This window comes from Heterodontus francisci, chromosome 38 (genome assembly GCF_036365525.1).
Source record: "Heterodontus francisci isolate sHetFra1 chromosome 38, sHetFra1.hap1, whole genome shotgun sequence".
NCBI classification, from domain to species: Eukaryota; Metazoa; Chordata; class Chondrichthyes; order Heterodontiformes; family Heterodontidae; genus Heterodontus; species Heterodontus francisci.
The window spans coordinates 5,847,352-5,866,666 of record NC_090408.1 but is presented as its reverse complement, the minus strand read 5'-3'; the positions used below and the strand labels follow the sequence as shown (position 1 = coordinate 5,866,666).

Below are 19,315 nucleotides of genomic sequence, written 5' to 3'. Positions count from 1 at the left end.
TATCTTCAAGGCTCTACTTATTTTTAAACTTTATCCCTAGCTCCTGAAAATTTGACTGTTGGACCTCAACACCTGCCCTCTCTATGTCGTTGGTACCGACGTGAAACAGAACTTCTGGCTCACTCCCTTCCCCCTGCAGAATATCCTGTACCCTCTCCATGATGTTCTTTACCCTGGGACCAAGGAGGCAACACACCATGCGGGATTCACAATTACGGTTACAAAAATGCCCATCTGTCCCCCTAACTATGGAAAGTCCTATAAAGACAGTACTCTTTGCTGTTACCTCCTGTACAGCCCCTTGTCCACTGGTGCCATGGTTCTGGACTGCATTCCTTCAAGGTGTCATCACTCCCAGCAATCTCCAAACCTATACTGACTTGAGAATGGCACAGACCCCAAAGATTCCTGCACCTCCATCCTCTTCCTATTCTTCCAGACGGCCACCCATTGACAATCCTGAGCACACACTGCCTCTGGGGTGACCACCTCCTGGAACATATGATCCAGGAAATGCCTTCAGATGCTCTGCAATGACTCCAGCTGCCCCCTTAGGCTTGGAAATCCTGAGATCCAGCAGCTGGAGACAGGTTGGGGAAATAAACTGCTGGTCTGAACATTTAACATAAAAGAAAAATCAGTTTTAAAACTGTTCAATGCATCAAATGATTTCTAATTATTTGAAACAAACGGCACACACTCAACCCAATACACAAGGAATTCAGGTGCTTTACTGACAGCCTAATGTATCTATAAGAATATCAATTGCAGCAATACTTTCATTAAAGCCAGAACCACTTGTAAAATGTGACTGCAGAAATGACTTTTTGACAATTGCCTGTCTGTTCAGTGTTCTTAGTTTTCATATTATCGATTTTCATATAAATTAACACTAAATATACACTCTATGTGTGTTATAAAATCAGACAAAGCGCCACAGATGTCATCTTCTTCTTTGGCCTCCTTGTCTCAAGAGACAAATGGGGAAGAGCCTAGAGGAGGTCAGTGGTTTGTGGAGCAGCGCCTGGAGTGTCTATAAAGGCCAATTCTAGAGTGACAAACTTCCACAGGCGCTGCAGATAAAATTGTGGGGGCTGTTACACAGTTGGCTCTCTCCTTGTACTTGTCTTTTATCCTGCCAACTGCTAAGTCTCTTCGACTCGCCACTCTTTAGAACCGCCTTTATGGCTGTCCGCCAGCTCTGGCGATCACTGGCAACTGGCTCCCTTGTGGTCATGTCGCGTTTGCAGACGTCTTTAAAGCGGAGACATGGACAGCCGGTGGGTCTGATACCAGTGACGAGCTCGCTGTACAATGTGTCCCTGGGGATCCTGCCATCTTCCATGCAGCTCACATGGCCAAGCCATCTCAAGCGCCGCTGGTTCAGTAGGGTGTATATGCTGGGGATGTTGGCCGCCTCGAGGACTTCTGCATTTGAGATACGTTCCTGCCGCCTGATGCGGATTCTTCGGAGGCAGCAAAGACGGAATAAATTAAGATGTCGCTCTTGGCTGACACACATTGTCCAGGCCTCGCTGCCGTAGAGCAAGGTACTGAGGACACAGGCTTGAAACACTCGGACTTTTGTGTTCTGTGTCAGTGCGCCATTTTCCCACACCCTCTTGGCCAGTCTAGACATAGCAGCAGATGCCTTTCCCATGCGCTTGTTGATTTCTGCATTGAGAGACAGGTTACTGGTGATAGTTGAGCCTAGGTAGGTGAACTCCTGAACCACTTCCAGAGCGTGGTCGCCGATATTGATGGATGGAGCATTTCTGACATCCTGTCCCATGATGTACGTTTTCTTGAGGCTGATGGTTAGGCCAAATTCATTGCAGGCAGCTGCAATACTATCGATAAGTCTCTGCAGACACTCTTCTTTGTGAGATGTTAATGCAGCATCGCCAGCAAAGAGGAGTTCCCTGATGAGGACCTTCCGCACTTTGGTCTTCGCTCTAAGACGGGAAAGGTTGAACAACCTGCCATCTGATCTTGTGTGGAGGAAAATTCCTTCTCCTGAAGACTTGAACGCATGTGAGAGCAGCAGTGAGACGATCCCAAACAGTGTAGGTGCGAGAACACAGCCCTGTTTCACTCCACTCAGGATAGGAAAGGACTCTGATGAGGCGCCACTATGCTGAATTGTGCCTTTATATTGTCATGGAATGAGGTGATGATACTTAGTAGCTTTGGTGGACATCCGATCTTTACTAGTAGTCTGAAGACACCACGTCTGCTGACGAGTTCAAAGGCTTTGGTGAGATCTACGAAAGCAACATCGAGGGGCATCTGTTGTTTGTGGCATTTCTCCTGTAGCTGGTGAAGGGAGAACAGCATGTCAATGGTGGATCTCTCTGCTCGAAAGCCGCACTGTGCCTCAAGGTAGACATGCTCAGCCAGCTTCTGGAGACTGTTTAAAACGACTCGAGCGAAGACTTTCCCCACTATGCTGAGCAGGGAGATTCCACGGTAGTTGTTGCAGTCACTGCAGTCACCCTTGTTCTCATAGAGGGTGATGATATTGGCATCGCGCATGCCCTGTGGTACTGCTCCCTCATCCCAGCACAGGCAAAGCAGTTCATGGAGTGCTGAGAGTATAGCAGGCTTGGCACTCTTGACTATTTCAGGGGTAATGCCGTCCTTTTCAGGGGCTTTTCCACTGGCTAGAGAATCAATGACATCACTGAGTTCCAATTTTGTTGGCTGTTCGTCCAGCTCATCCATGACTGGCAGAGATTGGGCTGCATTGAGGACGGAATCAGTGACAACATTTTCCTTGGAGTACAGTTCTAGGTAGTGCTCCACCCAGCAGTCCACTTGCTTGGTTGGTCAGTGATCGTTTCCCCTGAATTAGACTGGGGGAAGGGAGGGGCGATCATCTTGATGGTTGGCCCAAAAGCGCTCTTAATGCCATCATACATTCCTCCGATGTTTCTGGTGTCAGAGACCAGCTGAATACGACTGCATGGGTGTTGCCAGTAGTCATTTGCACAGCGCCTGGCTCTTCTTTGTGCAGCCCTTCTGGCTACTTTAACTGCAACAGATGTTTACTCGCTGGGGGCCTTCTAGTAGTTCAACAGTGCAATGCGCTTAGCAGCTAGGACAGGTTCCAGCTCTTCAAAGTGAGATTGAAACCAGTCTGCATTCTGCTTCTCACATTTGCCAAAGGTGGTCATTGCTGAGTCATAGATGGCATCTCTGATGTGGGCCCGCTTGGTCTCTGCATCCCCTGCAGGAGTGTTTTGAAGGGCTTTTTCAAGTGAATTTAGAAACTTATGTAACAGCTGTGGATGAGAAATTCTGCTAGTGTTGATGCGTAGGCGGCCTTTCAGCTTGGAGTGATGTAGCTTCTTTGGTTTAAGTCTAACTTTGCTGCACATCAGGGAGTGGTTGGTGTCGCAGTCCGCACTGTGGAAGCTGCATGTGATTTGGACACTGTTTATAGTTGCTCGCCTTGTGACGATAAGGTCCAGCTGGTACCAATGACGTGATCTTGGGTGTCTCCATGAAACCTTGAGACAGGATTTAGTACGGAAGAACGAGTTGGTGATGCAGAGGTTGTGATAGGTATACAACTCCAGTAGTCTCCGTCCATTCTCATTCATCCTTTCAAAACAAGACAAAATTCCACAGATGCACAGTTTGAAGAGGTATTTCATGATCTGTAACTATCGGACCCAAGGAGAAAAATCTGTATTGTACTTATATTTCTCCCTCTGGAGGATGATTCCTGAGAACAGCGTAGATGCAGGAAGGATGTTCCTGATGGTGGGGGAGTCCAGAACCAGGGGTCAGAGTCTAAGGATACGGGGTAAAATTTCTTCACCCAGAGAGTGGTCAGCCTGTGGAATTCACTACCACAGAATGCAGTTGAGGCCAAAACATTGTATGTTTTCAAGAAGGAGTTAGATATAGCTCTTGGAGCAAAAGGGATCAGAGGGTATGGGGAGAAAGCGGGAAAAGGTTCCTGAGTTGGATGATCAGCCATGGTCATAATGAATGGCGGAGCAGGCTCAAAGGGCCAAATGGCCTACTCAAAGAACAAAGAGCAGTGTGGCGATCAGAATTGCACACAATATTCCAAGTGTGGCCTAACTAAGGTTCTATACAGCTGCAGCATGACTTGCCAATTTTTATACTCTATGCCCCGACCGATGAAGGCAAGCATGCCGTATGCCTTCTTGACTACCTTATCCACCTGCGTTGCCACTTTCAGTGCCCTGTGGACCTGTACGCCCAGATCGCTCTGCCTGTCAATACCCCTAAGGGGTCTGACATTTACTGTATACTTCCCACCTGCATTAGACCTTCCAAAATGCAATACCTCACATTTGCATACTCCTGCTCCTATTTTCTATGTTTCTATGAAACAGACACAAAGGCACAGGGGATCGTACTTTCATTCATCAATCGGGCTTTCAAAATCAACACAGTCGGTCACAGCGGGAAACCCAGCTCCAGCCCCCATCTCTCATGTTTTCCACCAATGCACCCCCTCCTCTCCACCTCCCTTTCCCCCACCTCCCCTCACTCCCTCCTCCATTACCCCTACCCTCCACCTCCATTCTCCAACACCACTGCACATCCCCTCCATCGCACTCCCCCTCCCTTCTTCTCTTCTCCCCCCCCCCTCCCCACACCCCTTCCCTCCGTCTCCCTCACCCCACCCCTCCCCTTCTTACCCCTCCCCCTTGGCCCTTCCCCACCCCCCTCAACTCCCCCTGCCCCCACCCCCCTCTCCTCTCCGCCTCCTTCGTTCCAGGGAAAACAGACTCAGCCTATCCAATTAGAGATACAGCACTGAAACAGGCCCTTCGGCCCACCGAGTCTGTGCCGAACATCAACCACCCATTTATACTAATCCTACATTCCTACCAAACATCCCCACCTGTCCCTATATTTCCCTACCACCTACCTATACTAGTGACAATTTATAATGGCCAATTTACCTATCAACCTGACAATCTCTCTTTATAACTCAAGCCCTCCAAACCAGGCAACATCCTTGTGAATCTTTTCTGCACCCTCTCTAACTTAATCACATCTTTCCTGTAGTGTGGTGACCAGAACTGCACACAGTACTCCAAGTGCGCCTAACCAACGTTATGTACAACTGTAACATGACATCCCAACTCTTGTACTCAATGCCTCGGCCAATGAAGGCAAGCATGCCGTATGCCTTCTTCACCACCCTGTCTACCTGTGTTGCCACTTTCAGGGAACTATGTACTTGCACCCCAAGGTCTCTCTGCTCAACAACACTCCCCAGGGCCCTGCCATTCACTGTATATGTCCTGTCCTGGTTCAACTTCCCAAAATGCATCACTTCGCACTTGTCTGCATTAAATTCCATTTGCCACTCCCTTGCCCACTTTCCCACTTTCCCAGTTGATCTATATCCTGTTGTAACCTTAGACAACCTTCTTCACTGTCCACCACACCACCAATTTTGGTGTCATCTGCAAACTTACTAATAATGCCCCTTATATATTAATGGCTTGGAGGTGAATGTATGACAAACAACAAAGGGCCCAGCACCGATCCCTGCTGCACACCACTGGTCACCGGCCTCCAATCTGAAAAACATCCCTCCACTACCACTCTCTGCCTCCTGTCACCAAGCCAATTTTGTATCCAATTGGCTAGCTCACTCGGGATCCCATGTGTTCGAACCTTCTGGACCAGCCTACCATGCGGGACCTTGTCAAAGGCCTTGCAAAAGTCCATGTAGACAACGTCCACCACCCTGCCCTCATCAATCCTCTTGGTCCCCTCCTCAAAAAACTCAAATTTGTGAGACATCATTTCCCATGCCCAAAGCAATGCTGACTCCCTAATCAGACCATGCCTTCCCAAATGCATATAAGTCCTGTCTCTCAGAATCCCTTCCAATAACTTTCCCACCACTGATGTAAGGCTCACAGCCTGTAGTTCCCTGGCTTATCCCAGCTGCCCTTCTTAAATAAAGGCACAACATTAGCTATCCTCCAGTCTTCCGGTACCTCACCCGTGGCTAACCATGATACAAAAACCTCTGCCAAGGCCCCAGTAATCTCCTCCCTTGCTTCCCATAACATCCTAGGATACACCTGGTCAGGCCCTGGGGATTTATTCACCTTAACGCGCTTCAAAACCTCCAACACCTCCTCCTTTGTAATGTTGATATGCTCCAGGATATCGTTGTTCACTCCCTTGAACTCACTAGCTTCCATGACCTTCTCCACGGAAAATACAGACAAGAAGTATTCATTTAAGACCTTGCCCATTTCCCATGGCTCCACACATAGATTACTACACTGATCCTTAAGGGGACCTACTCTCTCTCTAGCTACCCTGTTACTCTTAATATACTTATAGAATCTTTTAGGATTCTCCTTTATCTTATCTGCCAGGGAAATCTCATGGCCCCTTTTCGCCCTCCTAATTTCCTCAAGTGTACTCCTACATCCCCTATACTCCTCGAGGGACTCGCTTGATCCCAGCTGCCTATACCTGACATATGCTTCCTTCTTTGTCCTGACCAGACCCTCAATATCCCTCGTCAACTAAGGTTCCCTAAACTTGCCAGCTTTGCCCTTCCATCTAACAGGAACATGCCGGCCCTGGACTCTTCCTAACTCATTTTTAAAAGCTGCCCACTTGCCAGATGTCCCTTTACCTGTAAACAGTCTCTCCCATTCAACTTTTGAGAGTTCCTGTCTGATGCCATCGAAATTAGCCTTCCCCCATTTTAGGACTTCAACCTGAGGACCAGTCCTATCCTTTTCCATAACTATCTTGAAGCTAATAGAGTTATGGTCACTGGTCCCAAAGTGCTCCCGCACTGACACATCAACCACCTGCCCATCCTCATTTCCCAAGAGGAGGTCGAGTGTAGCCCCTTCTCTAGTAGGGCCATCCACATACTGCTTCAGAAAACTATCCTGGACACACTTACCAAATTCTTCCCCATCTGATCCCTTAGCACTAAGGCAGTCCCAGTCAATATTAGGGAAGTTAAAATCACCTACTATTACAACCCTATAATTCCTACACCTATCTGTGATTTCCCTACATATATGCTCCTCCAATTCCCTCTGACTATTGGGGGGCCTATAGTATAATCCCATCAAAGTGATCACCCCTTTCTTATTTCTGAGTTCTACCCATATGGCCTCGCTGTACGTTCCCCCCGCCCCCCCGGGATATTCTCTCTAAGTACTGCCATGAAGTGCCCCCTCCTCTCTTACCTCCACCTCTGTCACGCCGGAAGCATCGGTACCCTGGAACATTGAGCTGCCAGTCCTGCCCATCCCTCAACCACGTTTCCATAATAGCTATAATATCACAATCTCATGTACTGATCCATGCTCTGAGTTCATCTGCCTTACCTGTAAGGCTTTTTGCATTAAAGTAAATGCAGTTTAGCCTACCAGACCTTCCACGCTCCCTTCTGTCCCCTCCCTCCCCCTTCTTCCCTCCACCCTCCCCATCCTTCACTCCCCCTTCCCCTCCCATCCCAAACCCCTTCTTCCCTCCCCTCCCCCCTTCTTCCACTCCCCTACCCCCTTCTTCCACTCCCCTACCGCACTTCCCCCCTTCCCTCAGCCCCTCCCTCCCCCACTTAACCCCATCCCTCCTCATCCCCTCCCATCCCCCCTTCCCATCTCCGCCACTCTTCCCTACCCCTCCCTCCCACCCCCACTCTTCCCTTCCCCTCCCTCCCCACTCTTCCCTCCCCCATCCCTCTCGTTGCCCTCCATCTCCCTCCCCCGCCCTCCCTTTCCCCCTCTCCCTCCCCTGTTCCCATCCCCTGCCCCCTCGCCCTCCCCACGCCCTCATCTCCCCCCTCCTCCCCTTACCCCACTCCACCCCTCCCCCCATCTCCTTTCCCCTCATCTCCCCCTCCCCCACGACCCCTTCCCCCTCCCTCCTCCCATTCCCCCTCCTCCTCCCCCCTCACCACCCTCTTCCCCTCTCCCTCCTCCCTGTCCCCCCACCCCCCCTTTTCCCTGTCCCCCCCACCCCCAATCTATCTCCATCCCCACCCTCTTCCCCTCCCCCACCCCCCTCTTCCCTTCCTCCCCCCTCCCCCTCTTCCCTTCCCCCACCCCCCTCTTCCCTTCCTCCCCCCCCCTCATCCTACCCCTCGTCCCCTTTCCCCTCCTCTCCCCCCTCATCCTACCCCTCGTCCCCTTTCCCCTCCTCCTCTTGCCCCTCCTCCTCCCCCACCTCCCCTCCCCCCTTCCTCACCCCCCTCCCCTCCCCCCTTCCTCACCCCCCTCCCCTCCCCACTCCCCCTTCCTCTCTCCTCACCCTTCCCCTTCCCCCCCCTCTCCTTCCCTTCCCCCTCCCCCTCAGCCTTCCCCCTCTCCCCTCCCCCTCTCCCCCATCCTTCCCCCTCTCCCTCGTCCCCCATCCTTCCCCCTCTCCCTCGTCCCCTTTCCCCTCCTGCACCTTCCCCCTCATCCCATTTCCCCTCCTCTCCCTCAACCCCTTTCCCCACCTCTCCCCCTCCTCACCTTCCCCCTCATCCCCTTTCCCCTCCTCTCCCCCCCTTCCCCTCCCCTCACCCTTCCCCCGCTCCCCTCCCCTCCCCCCTGCCCCTCAGCCTTCCCCCTCACCCTCCCCCCCCCTCCCCTCAGCCTTCCCCCTCACCCTTCCCCCTCACCCTCCCCTCCCCTCACCCTTCCCCTCCACCCATCCCCCCCTCTCCCGCTCCCCTCCCCCCTGCCCCTCAGCCTTCCCCCTCACCCTCCCCCCCCTCCCCCTCATCCTCATCCTCCCCCCCTCCCTTACTCCTCCCCAGTCATCCTCCCCCCCTCTCCATCCTTCCCCCTCGTCCTTCCCCCTCCCCCCCACCCCATCCTTCCCACTCCCCCTCCTCCCTCATCGTCACCCCTCGTCCTCACCCCTCACCCTCGTCCTCACCCTTCCTCCTCCCCCCCCTCACCCTCGTCCTCCCCCCCCTCACCCTCGTCCTCCCCCCTCATCATTCCCCCTGCCCCTCCCCATCATCCTTCCCCCTCACCCTCCTCCTCACCCTTACCCCCCTCCTCACCCCCCACCCTCATCCTTACCCGTCCCCCTGATACTTACCCCTCGTCCCTTTCCCTCCCCCCTCGTCCTTCCCCCTCGTCCCTCCTCCTCCCCCCTCGTCCCTCCCCCTCCCCCCTCGTCCTTCCCCCTCCCCCCTCGTCCTTCCCCCTCCCCCCTCGTCCTTCCCCCTCCCCCCTCGTCCCTCCTCCTCCCCCCTCCACCCCATCCTTCCCACTCCCCCTCCCCGCTCATCCTTCACCAGCCTCCTCGCCCTCCCCCCTTCTCCCCCCGCCATCCTTCCCCCCCACACCCCTCATCCTTCCCCCTCCCCCCCCCTCATCCTTCCCCCTCCCTTCTCATCCGCGTCCTCCCCCCATCCTCATCCTTCCCCCTACCTTTCCCCCTCCCCCTCGTCCTTCCCCCTCCCCACTCCTCCGCATCCTCCCCCCCCCCGTCCTTCCCCCTCCCTTCTCATCCGCGTCCTCCCCCCATCCTCATCCTTCCCCCTACCTTTCCCCCTCCCCACTCCTCCGCGTCCTCCCCCCATCCTCATCCTTCCCCCTACCTTTCCCCCTCCCCCTCATCCTTCCCCCTCCCCACTCCTCCGCATCCTCCCCCCCCTCATCCTTCCCCCTTCCCACTCCCCCGCGTCCTTCCCCCACTCCCCCGCGTCCTTCCCCCACTCCCCCGCGTCCTTCCCCCACTCCCCCGCGTCCTTCCCCCACTCCCCCGTGTCCTTCCCCCACTCCCCCTCATCCTTCCCACCCCACTCCTCCACGTCCTTCCCCCTCCCCCTCCTCTCATCCTTCCTCCACCCCCTCCCCCCCTCATCCTGCCCCCTCCCCCTCATCCTTCCCCCCTCTTCCCCCTCGTCATTCCCCTCACGCCATCCCCCTCATCCTTCCTCCCTCTTCCCCCTCGTCATTCCCCTCACTCCATCCCCCTCATCCTTTCCCCCTCCCCCATCCTCACCCTTACCCCCTCCCCCATCCTCACCCCTTGTTCTTCCCCCTTTCCCCCCTATCCTTCGCCCCCCTATTCTCCACCCCCACCCCATCCACCTTATCCTTCCCCCCCACCCCATCCCTCCCACTCCCCCCATATTTACCCCTCGTCCTGCCCCGTCCCCCTCCCCAAATATCCTCCCCCCCCCATACTTCCACCATCATCCTTCCCCCTGCCCCCTCATCCTTCCCCCTGCCCCCTCATCCTCTCCCCTCCCCCCTCATACTTACCCCTCCACCCTCATCCTTCCCCTCCCCCACCCCATACCCCTTCTCCCCATCCCCATCCCTCCCCATCCCCTCCTCATCCCACCCCCTCCCCTCCCCTCCTCATCCCACCCCCTCCCCTCCCCTCCTCATCCCACCCCCTCCCCTCCCCATCCTCATCCCACCCCCTCCCCTCCCCATCCTCTACTCCCCCCCCATCCTCTACTCCCCCCCTCCCCATCCCATCCCCCTCCCCTCCTCTACTCCCCCCCTCCCCTCCTCTACTCCCCTCCACCCCATCCCATCCCCCTCCCCCCCACCCCATCCCTCCCCCCCACCCCATCCCCCTCCCCTCCCTCTCCTCCCCCCCACCCCATCCCCCCTTCCTCCCCTCCACCCCATCCCCCCCTCCACCCCATCCCCCCATCCCCCCCACCCCATCCCCCCTTCCTAACCCTCCACCCCACCCCCCCTTCCTCCCCTCCCCCCCCATCCCCCCTTCCTCCCATCCCCCCTTCCTCCACCCCCCATCCCCCCTTCCTCCCATCCCCCATCCCCCCTTCCTCCCTCCCATCCCCCCCACCTCCACCCCCCATCCCCCCTTCCTCCCATCCCCCCTTCCTCCCTCCCATCCCCCCCACCTCCACCCCCCATCCCCCCTTCCTCCCATCCCCCCCATACCCCCTTCCTCCCTCCCCCCCCATACCCCCTTCCTCCCTCCCATCCCCCCTTCCTCCCTCCCATCCCCCCTTCCTCCCTCCCATTCCCTCCTTCCTCCCATCCCCCCTTCCTCCCTCCCATCCCCCCCACCTCCACCCCCCATCCCCCCTATCCCCCCCATACCCACTTCCTCCCTCCCATCCCCCCTTCCCCCCCTCCTCCCTCCCATCCCCCCTGCCATCCCCCCTCCCCCATCCCCCCTTCCTCCCATCCCCCCCATACCCCCTTCCTCCCTCCCATCCCCTTCCTCCCTCCCATCCCCCCTTCCTCCCTCCCATCCCCCCTTCCTCCCTCCCATCCCCCCCACCTCCACCCCCCATCCCCCCTCCCATCCCCCCACCTCCACCCCCCATCCCCCCTATCCCCCCCATACCCACTTCCTCCCTCCCATCCCCCCTTCCCCCCCTCCTCCCTCCCATCCCCCCTGCCATCCCCCCTCCCCCATCCCCCCATCCTCCCTCCCCCCCCATCCCCCCTTCCCCCCCATCCCCCTTCCCCCCTTCCCCGCCCCCCCATCCCATCCCCCCTTCCTCCCCCCCCCATCCCATCCCCCCTTCCTCCCCCCCCCATCCCCCCTTCCTCCCCCCCCCCATATCCCCCCTTCCTCCCCCCCCCATATCCCCCCTTCCTCCCCCCCTCATATCCCCCCTTCCTCCCCCCCCAGCCCATCCCCCTCCTCCCCCCCCCCAGCCCATCCCCCCTTCCTCCCCCCCCCCAGCCCATCCCCCCTTCCTCCTCCCATCCCATCCCATCCCCCCTTCCTCCTCCCATCCCCCCTTCCTCCCCCCATCCCCCCTTCCTCCCTTCACCCCATCCCCTCTTCTTCCCTTCCCCCCTTTCCCCCTCCTTCCTCCCCCATCCCATCCCCCCTTCCTCCCCCCCCCATCCCATCCCCCCTTCCTCCTCCCCCCCCATCCCATCCCCCCTTCCTCCTCCCCCCTCCCCCCCCCATCCCCATCCCCCCTTCCTCCTCCCATCCCCCCTTCCTCCCTTCACCCCATCCCCTCTCTTCCCTTCCCCCCTTTCCCCCTCCTTCCTCCCCCCACCCCCCCTCCTTCCTCCCCCCCACTCCTTCCTCCCCACCCCCCCCATCCCTCCTCCCCATCCCCCCCCCCTATCCCCACCCCCATCCCCCCCCCTATCCTCCACCCCCATCCCCCCCTCCTTCCTCCCCACCCCCCCATCCCTCCTCCCCACCCCCCCCATCCCCCCCTATCCTCCACCCCCATCCCCCCCCTAACCTCCACCCCCAACCTCCCCTCCATCCTCCCCCCCCCACCCATCCCACCTCCCCACCCCCCCAACCCCCCCACCCACCCCCCCATCCCCCCCTATCCTCCACCCCCATCCCCCCAATCCACCCCCCATCCCCCTTCCCTCCCCCCCCACCCCCACCCAACCCCCCCTATCCACCCCCCCATCCCCCCCCCTTCCTCCCCCCCATCCCCCCCTTCCTCCACCCCACCCCCACCCAACCCCCCCTATCCTCCCCCCCCACCCCCCCACCTCATCCCCCCCTTCACCCCCCCACCCCCCACCCATCTCCCCTATCCCCATCCCCCCCTCCTCCCCCCACCCCCACCCACCCCCACCCATCCCCCCTATCCTCCCCCCCCATCCCCCCTATCCTCCCCCCCCAACCCCCCCTTCCTCCCCCCCACCCCCACCCACCCCCCCTTCCTCCCCCCCACCCCCACCCATCCCCCCTGTCCCCCCCCCATCCCCCCCCTCCTCACCCCCCTTCCTCCCCCCCCACCCCCACCCATCCCCTCCTCATCCCCCCCTCCTCCCCCCCACCCCCACCCATCCCCCCCCTCCTCCCATCCCCCCCCCCCACCACCACCCATCCCCCCCTCCTCCCATCCCTCCCCCCCACCCCCACCCATCCCCCCTTCCTCCCCCCCACCCCCACCCATCCCCCCATCCTCCCCCCCACCCCCCACCCATCCCCCCTATCCTCCCCCCCCATCCATCCCCCCTATCCTCCCCCCCCATCCCCCCCTCCTCATCCCCCCTATCCTCCCCCCCCATCCCCCCCTCCTCATCCCCCCCTTCCTCCCCCCCACCCCCACCCATCCCCCCCCCCCCCCCATCCCCCCCAATCCCCTCCTCCCCCCCACACCCCATCCTCCCCCCCTACCCCTCTTCCTCCCCCCCACACCCCATCCTCCCCCCTATCCTCCCGCCCACACCCCATCCTCCCCCCTATCCTCCCGCCCACACCCCATCCTCCCCCCCACACCCCCATCCCCCCTATCCTCCCCCCCATCCCCTCTTCCTCCCCCCCAACCTCCCCCCCCACACCCCATCATCCCCCCTATCCTCCCCCCCACACCCCATCCTCCCCCCCTATCCTCCCCCCCACACCCCATCCTCCCCCCCTATCCTCCCCCCCACACCCCATCCTCCCCCCTATCCTCCCCCCCACACCCCATCCTCCCCCCCCTATCCTCCCCCCCACACCCCATCCTCCCCCCCCTATCCACCCCCCCACACCCCATCCTCCCCCCCCTATCCTCCCCCCCACACCCCATCCTCCCCCCCCTATCCTCCCCCCCACACCCCATCCTCCCCCCCCTATCCTCCCCCCCACACCCCATCCTCCCCCCCCCTATCCTCCCCCCCCACACCCCAACCTCCCCCCCACACCCCATCCTCCCCCCCCTACCCCATCCTCCCCCCCCACACCCCATCCTCCCCCCCACACCCCATCCTCCCCCCCCTATCCTCCCCCCCACACCCCATCCTCCCCCCCCCTATCCTCCCCCCCCACACCCCATCCTCCCCCCCCTATCCTCCCCCCCACACCCCATCCTCCCCCCCCCTATCCTCCCCCCCACACCCCATCCTCCCCCCCCTATCCTCCCCCTATCCTCCCCCCCACACCCCATCCTCCCCCCCCTATCCTCCGCCCCACACCCCATCCTCCCCCCCCCTATCCTCCCCCCCACACCCCATCCTCCCCCCCCCTATCCTCCCCCCCACACCCCATCCTCCCCCCCCCCTATCCTCCCCCCCACACCCCATCCTCCCCCCCCCTATCCTCCCCCCCCACACCCATCCTCCCCCCCCCTATCCTCCCCCCCACACCCCATCCTCCCCCCCCCTATCCTCCCCCCCACACCCCATCCTCCCCCCCCCCTATCCTCCCCCCCACACCCCATCCTCCCCCCCCCCTATCCTCCCCCCCACACCCCATCCTCCCCCCCCCTATCCTCCCCCCCACACCCCATCCTCCCCCCCCCTATCCTCCCCCCCCCTATCCTCCCCCCCACACCCCATCCTCCCCCCCCTATCCTCCCCCCCACACCCCATCCCCCCCCCTATCCTCCCCCCCCTATCCTCCCCCCCACACCCCATCCCCCCCCCCCTATCCTCCCCCCCACACCCCATCCCCCCCCTATCCTCCCCCCCACACCCCATCCCCCCCCCCACACACCCATCCCCCCCCCTATCCTCCCCCCCACACCCCATCCCCCCCTATCCTCCCCCCCACACCCCATCCCCCCCTATCCTCCCCCCCACACCCCATCCCCCCCTATCCTCCCCCCCACACCCCATCCTCCCCCCCACACCCCATCCTCCCCCCCCCTATCCTCCCCCCCACACCCCATCCTCCCCCCCCCTATCCTCCCCCCCCTATCCTCCCCCCCACACCCCATCCTCCCCCCCCTATCCTCCCCCCCCTATCCTCCCCCCCACACCCCATCCTCCCCCCCCTATCCTCCCCCCCACACCCCATCCTCCCCCCCCTATCCTCCCCCCCACACCCCATCCCCCCCCCCCCACACCCCATCCTCCCCCCCCTATCCTCCCCCCCACACCCCATCCCCCCCCTATCCTCCCCCCCACACCCCATCCCCCCCTATCCTCCCCCCCACATCCCATCCCCCCACCGTCCCCTTTCCTCCCCCCCACACCCCATCCCCCCTTCCTCATCCTTTCCCCCTCCATCTCGCCAGCCACCTCCCCCTTCCTAGTCCATTCTCCTTTTTTCACCCCCACCGGCGCTTTCAGCCGTTGCTCTCCTCCCCAATCCTTCACCTTTCGCTGCCTCCGGATCCTCCATTGCTCCACTTCCGGTGCAGAAGCAAAACACAGCGACTTCCGCTCCTCTCCGCCAATCAGAATCACCGCTGACGTGGCCCAACCTCGAGGGAAACTTCAACGCCTTAAAGGGGCAATACAGTAGGTGCGTGTGGGCCCCACAGCCGGATGGGATCCTCATTCTACGTACACGGGTGGTCGGATCTCTCAGAAAAATACTTCCAGTGCAAAAGGAATGTCAGAATCCAGGAATAAACATTGCAGCTAAACATAAAACATCAAAGATAGGAGCAGGAGTAGGCCATTCGGCCCTTCGAGCCTGCTGTGCCATTCATTATGATCATGGCTGATCATCCAACTCAGTAACCTGTTCCCGCTTTTCCCCCATACCCTTTGATCCCTTTAGACCCAAGAGCTATATCTAACTCCTTCTTGAAAACATACAATATTTTGGCCTCAACTGCTTTCTGTGGTAGCGAATTCCACAGATTCACCTCTCCCCGGGTGAAGAAATTTCTCCTCATCTCAGTCCTGAAAGGTTTACCCCGTATCCTTAGACAATGACAACTGGTTCTGGACTCCCCCATCTGTCTGTCCAGTCCTATCAAAACATGTGCTTTAATTTTTCACAGCAACCTCTTATGTGGGACCTTAACTAAAGCCTTCTGAAAATCCAAATACACCACATCCACTGGTTCTCCCTTATCTATTCTACTAGTTACATCCTCAAAAAACTCCAGTAGATTTGTTAAGCATGGTTTCCCTTTTGTAAACCCATCCTGACTTTGCCCAATCCCATTTATGCTTTCCAGGTGTTCTGCTATCACATCCTTTATAATAGACTAGCATTTTCCCCACTACTGATGTAAGGCAAACTGGTCTGTAATTCCCTGCTTTTCGCTCCCTCCTTTTCTAAATACTGGGCAACAAGATGGCAGATGGAGTTTATGTAGGGAAGTGTGAAGTTATTCACTGTGGTCGTAAGTTTAGAAAAGTAGAATATTTTTTAAAAGGTGTGAAACTTATAAGTGTTGATGTTCAAAGAGACTTGGGTGTGCTTGTACAAGGAACACAAAGTTAGCATGCAGGTACAGCAAGCAATTAGGAAGGCAAATGCCATGTTGGCCTTTATTGCAAGGGGATTAGAGTACAGGAATAAAGAAGTCTTGCTACAGTTGTACAGGGTTTTGGTGAGACCACATCTGGAGGTCTGTGTACAGTTTTGGTCTCCACATTTAAAAAAGGATATACTTGCATTGGAGGCAGTGCAGCGAAGGTTCACTAGATTGGTCCCTGGGTTGAGGGGATTGTCCTATGATGAGAGGCTGAGTAAATTGGGCCTGTATGCTCTGGAGTTTAGAAGAATGAGAGTTGATCTCATTGAAACATACAAGATTCTGAAGGGGTTGGATAGTGTTACGACTGACCACTTCAGTCAAAGCTCCCAATCAAAATATATGATTCTGATTGTGGTAGGAGAAACGCACTGTTAATTCAATCCCGTCGCTCCATAGATCATTTAAAACTTTCCAAATTAAAGAAAGACCCAGCCAAATTGTACCATCTATTAACCCCCGAATGAGGCTAACCAAACAAGGTGTCTTTAAATCAACAAATTAACTCTTTAACTAGAAGAACTAAATTCTTAAACATTATGAAGATATAAACATTTAAAATAGACAAAATAAGAGTCCTTACAAATTTACAGTCCAATGTTGCTTGAAGTCCTCACAGTTGTCCGATGGCGGGAAAAAAGGTTCTTCCGTAGTAGAACAGTCTGTAGTCTAACTTCAGCAGTAGATGATGCTTTCCTACTCCAGTGAATTTCAACAATTAACGACGTGCAAGCACTTCCAATAGAATCAAGCTGACTTTAGAGTTTTTAAGGGATAAAAGATTGTCACAGTCTAACTTCCCTTTCTTCAGTTTAAATTACCAGAGATCTCTGTTTTGGCTTGACTTTTTTAGAATTTTGAGAGATAAATTAAACAGACTAAAATCCTACTCCTTCAATTTAAATGGCTGAGAGCTCTTTTTTTCAGGTGCTAAATACCACAGCTGTTTGTCTGTGTGTGTCCTCTGTTAGAACAAACTGTCTTCAACTAAAAGCCAGTTCAAAATTGAATTGTAACAAATGTATCGCTTAATACTCACTTCCAGTGGCTGTATCTGTGGTAACGAGAATGTACCCTTTGAATCACAGTCTCCAAATGGCTGGCAACGAAAATGCACCTTTCTATACCTCCTGAGGCTTGCTTGTTCTTAAAGCAATACTGATCCTTTGCAAGCCTTAAAGGCAAACCGCATATTCCTGGAAAAAAAACTACAAGACCCTGACAATAGGGTGGACACTGAGAGATTGTTTCCACTGGTCAGGAAATCTAAAACACGGGGGCACAGTCTCAGGATAAGGGGCCAATCATTTCGGACTGAGATGAGGAGAAATTACATCACTCAAAGGGTTGTGACTCTTTGGAATTCTCTACCTCAGAGGGTTGTGGATGCTCCATCGTTGAATATATCAAAGGCTGGAATAGACAGATTTTTGGTCTCTCAGGGAATCAAGGGAGGTGGCAAGCGGGCAGGAAAGTGGAGTTGGAGCCTAAGATCAGCCATGATCGTATTGAATGCCAGAGCAGGCTCGCTGGTCTACTGGTCCTATTTCTTGTGTTCTCACTAACCCCTGTGCTACATCTCATCTTAATGTCATACTAATGCTCAATCATGCTGGTGTTAATCCTTCTCTCACCCATGTTAATCTCTAACTGTCACTCCATGTTAACCTCCCTCTAACCCTCACTTCCACTGTGTAAATCTCTCTCGAACCCATATTCCCTGTATTAATCTCTCTCTAACCCTTGCTCCCTGGTTAATCTATTTACATATCAAGAATATTTGAGAAGATGACATACAATACAATGAAACTGACCCAAACTATAGGGTTCAACAACTGAAGTTCTGATATTCGCAAGCAAAATAATGTAGGAAATAGGGGACAATGAATAGGGTGGTGCAGTGGTTAGCACCGCAGCCTCACAGCTCCAGCGACCCAGGTTCAGTTCTGGGTACTGCCTGTGCGGAGTTTGCAAGTTCTCCCTTTGACCGCGTGGGTTTCCGCTGGGTGCTCCGGTTTCCTCCCACAGCCAAAGACTTGCAGGTTGATAGGTAAATTGGCCATTGTAAATTGCCCCTAGTGTAGGTAGGTGGTAGGAGAATGGTGGGGATGCGGTAGGGAATATGGGATTAATGTCGGATTAGTATAAATGGGTGGTTGTTGGTCAGCACAGACTCGGTGGGCCGAAGGGCCTGTTTCAGTGCTGTATCTCTAAATAAATAAATGAAGATGCAGGCCTCCCTTACTCAGGTCTAGTACCTTCCTGTTTTAATCTCTGGTTCTTCCCACATACGAACTAGGAGCAGGAGTAGGCCATTCAGCCCCTCGAGCCTGCTCCACCATTCTATAAAATCATGGCTGATCTGTTTGTGGACACATCTCCACTTTCCTGCCTACCCCCGATACCCTTTGACTCCCATGTTTGTCAAGAATATGTCTACCTCTGCCTTAAAAACATTCAATAACCCTGCTCTACTACTCTCCAGGCAAGAGAATTCCACAGACTCACGACCTTCAGAGAAAAAATTTCTCCTCATCTCTGTCTTAAATGAGAGACCCCTTATTTTTAAACTGTGACCCCTTGTTTTAGTCTCTCCCACAAGGGGAAACATCCTTTCAACATCCACCCTATCCAAGTCCCCTCAGGATCTTATATGTTTCAATAAGATCATCTCTCATCCTTCTAAACTCCAATGAATACAGACCCAACCTGTCCAACCTTTCCTCATAAAATAACCCTCTCATCCCAGGAATCAGTTGAGTGAACCTTCTCTGAACTGTTTCCAATCCAAATATACCCTTTCTTAAGTAAGGAGGCCAAAACTGTACACGATACTCTAGATGTGGTCCCTCCAATGCCCTGTACAACTGTAGCAAAACATCATTACTTTTATACTCCATTCCCCTTGCAATAAACAACAACATTGCCTTATTAATCATTTAATTAGGGGCAAAGTTTAGAGGGGATGTGCGAGGCACGTTCTTTACACAGAGGGTGGTGAGTGCCTGGAACTTGTTGCCAGGGGAGGGGGTGGAAGCAGGTACCATAGAGACGTTTAAGAGGCTTCTTGACAAATACATGGGAATAGAGGGATACGGACCCCGGAAATGCACAAGGTTTTAGTTTAGGCAGGCATCAAGATCGGCGCAAAGGCAAACAATATGTTAATGGTGTGTTGAAATACAAAGCATTAGTACAGATTAG

General features: G+C 56.1%; 1 protein-coding gene across 1 annotated transcript in view; it reads right to left on the bottom strand.

Annotated features, from left to right (window-relative positions):
• The window catches only part of selenos (selenoprotein S), a 34,616-nt gene extending 19,552 nt beyond the window's left edge, over window positions 1–15,064 (bottom strand). Inside the window, exon 1 of the mRNA XM_068017669.1 lies at window positions 14,994–15,064. Within this exon, the coding sequence (XP_067873770.1) occupies window positions 14,994–15,018 (25 nt within the window). The 5' untranslated portion in view covers window positions 15,019–15,064. The remainder of the gene's footprint in view (window positions 1–14,993) is intronic.
• Window positions 15,065–19,315: the final 4,251 nt, after the last annotated feature.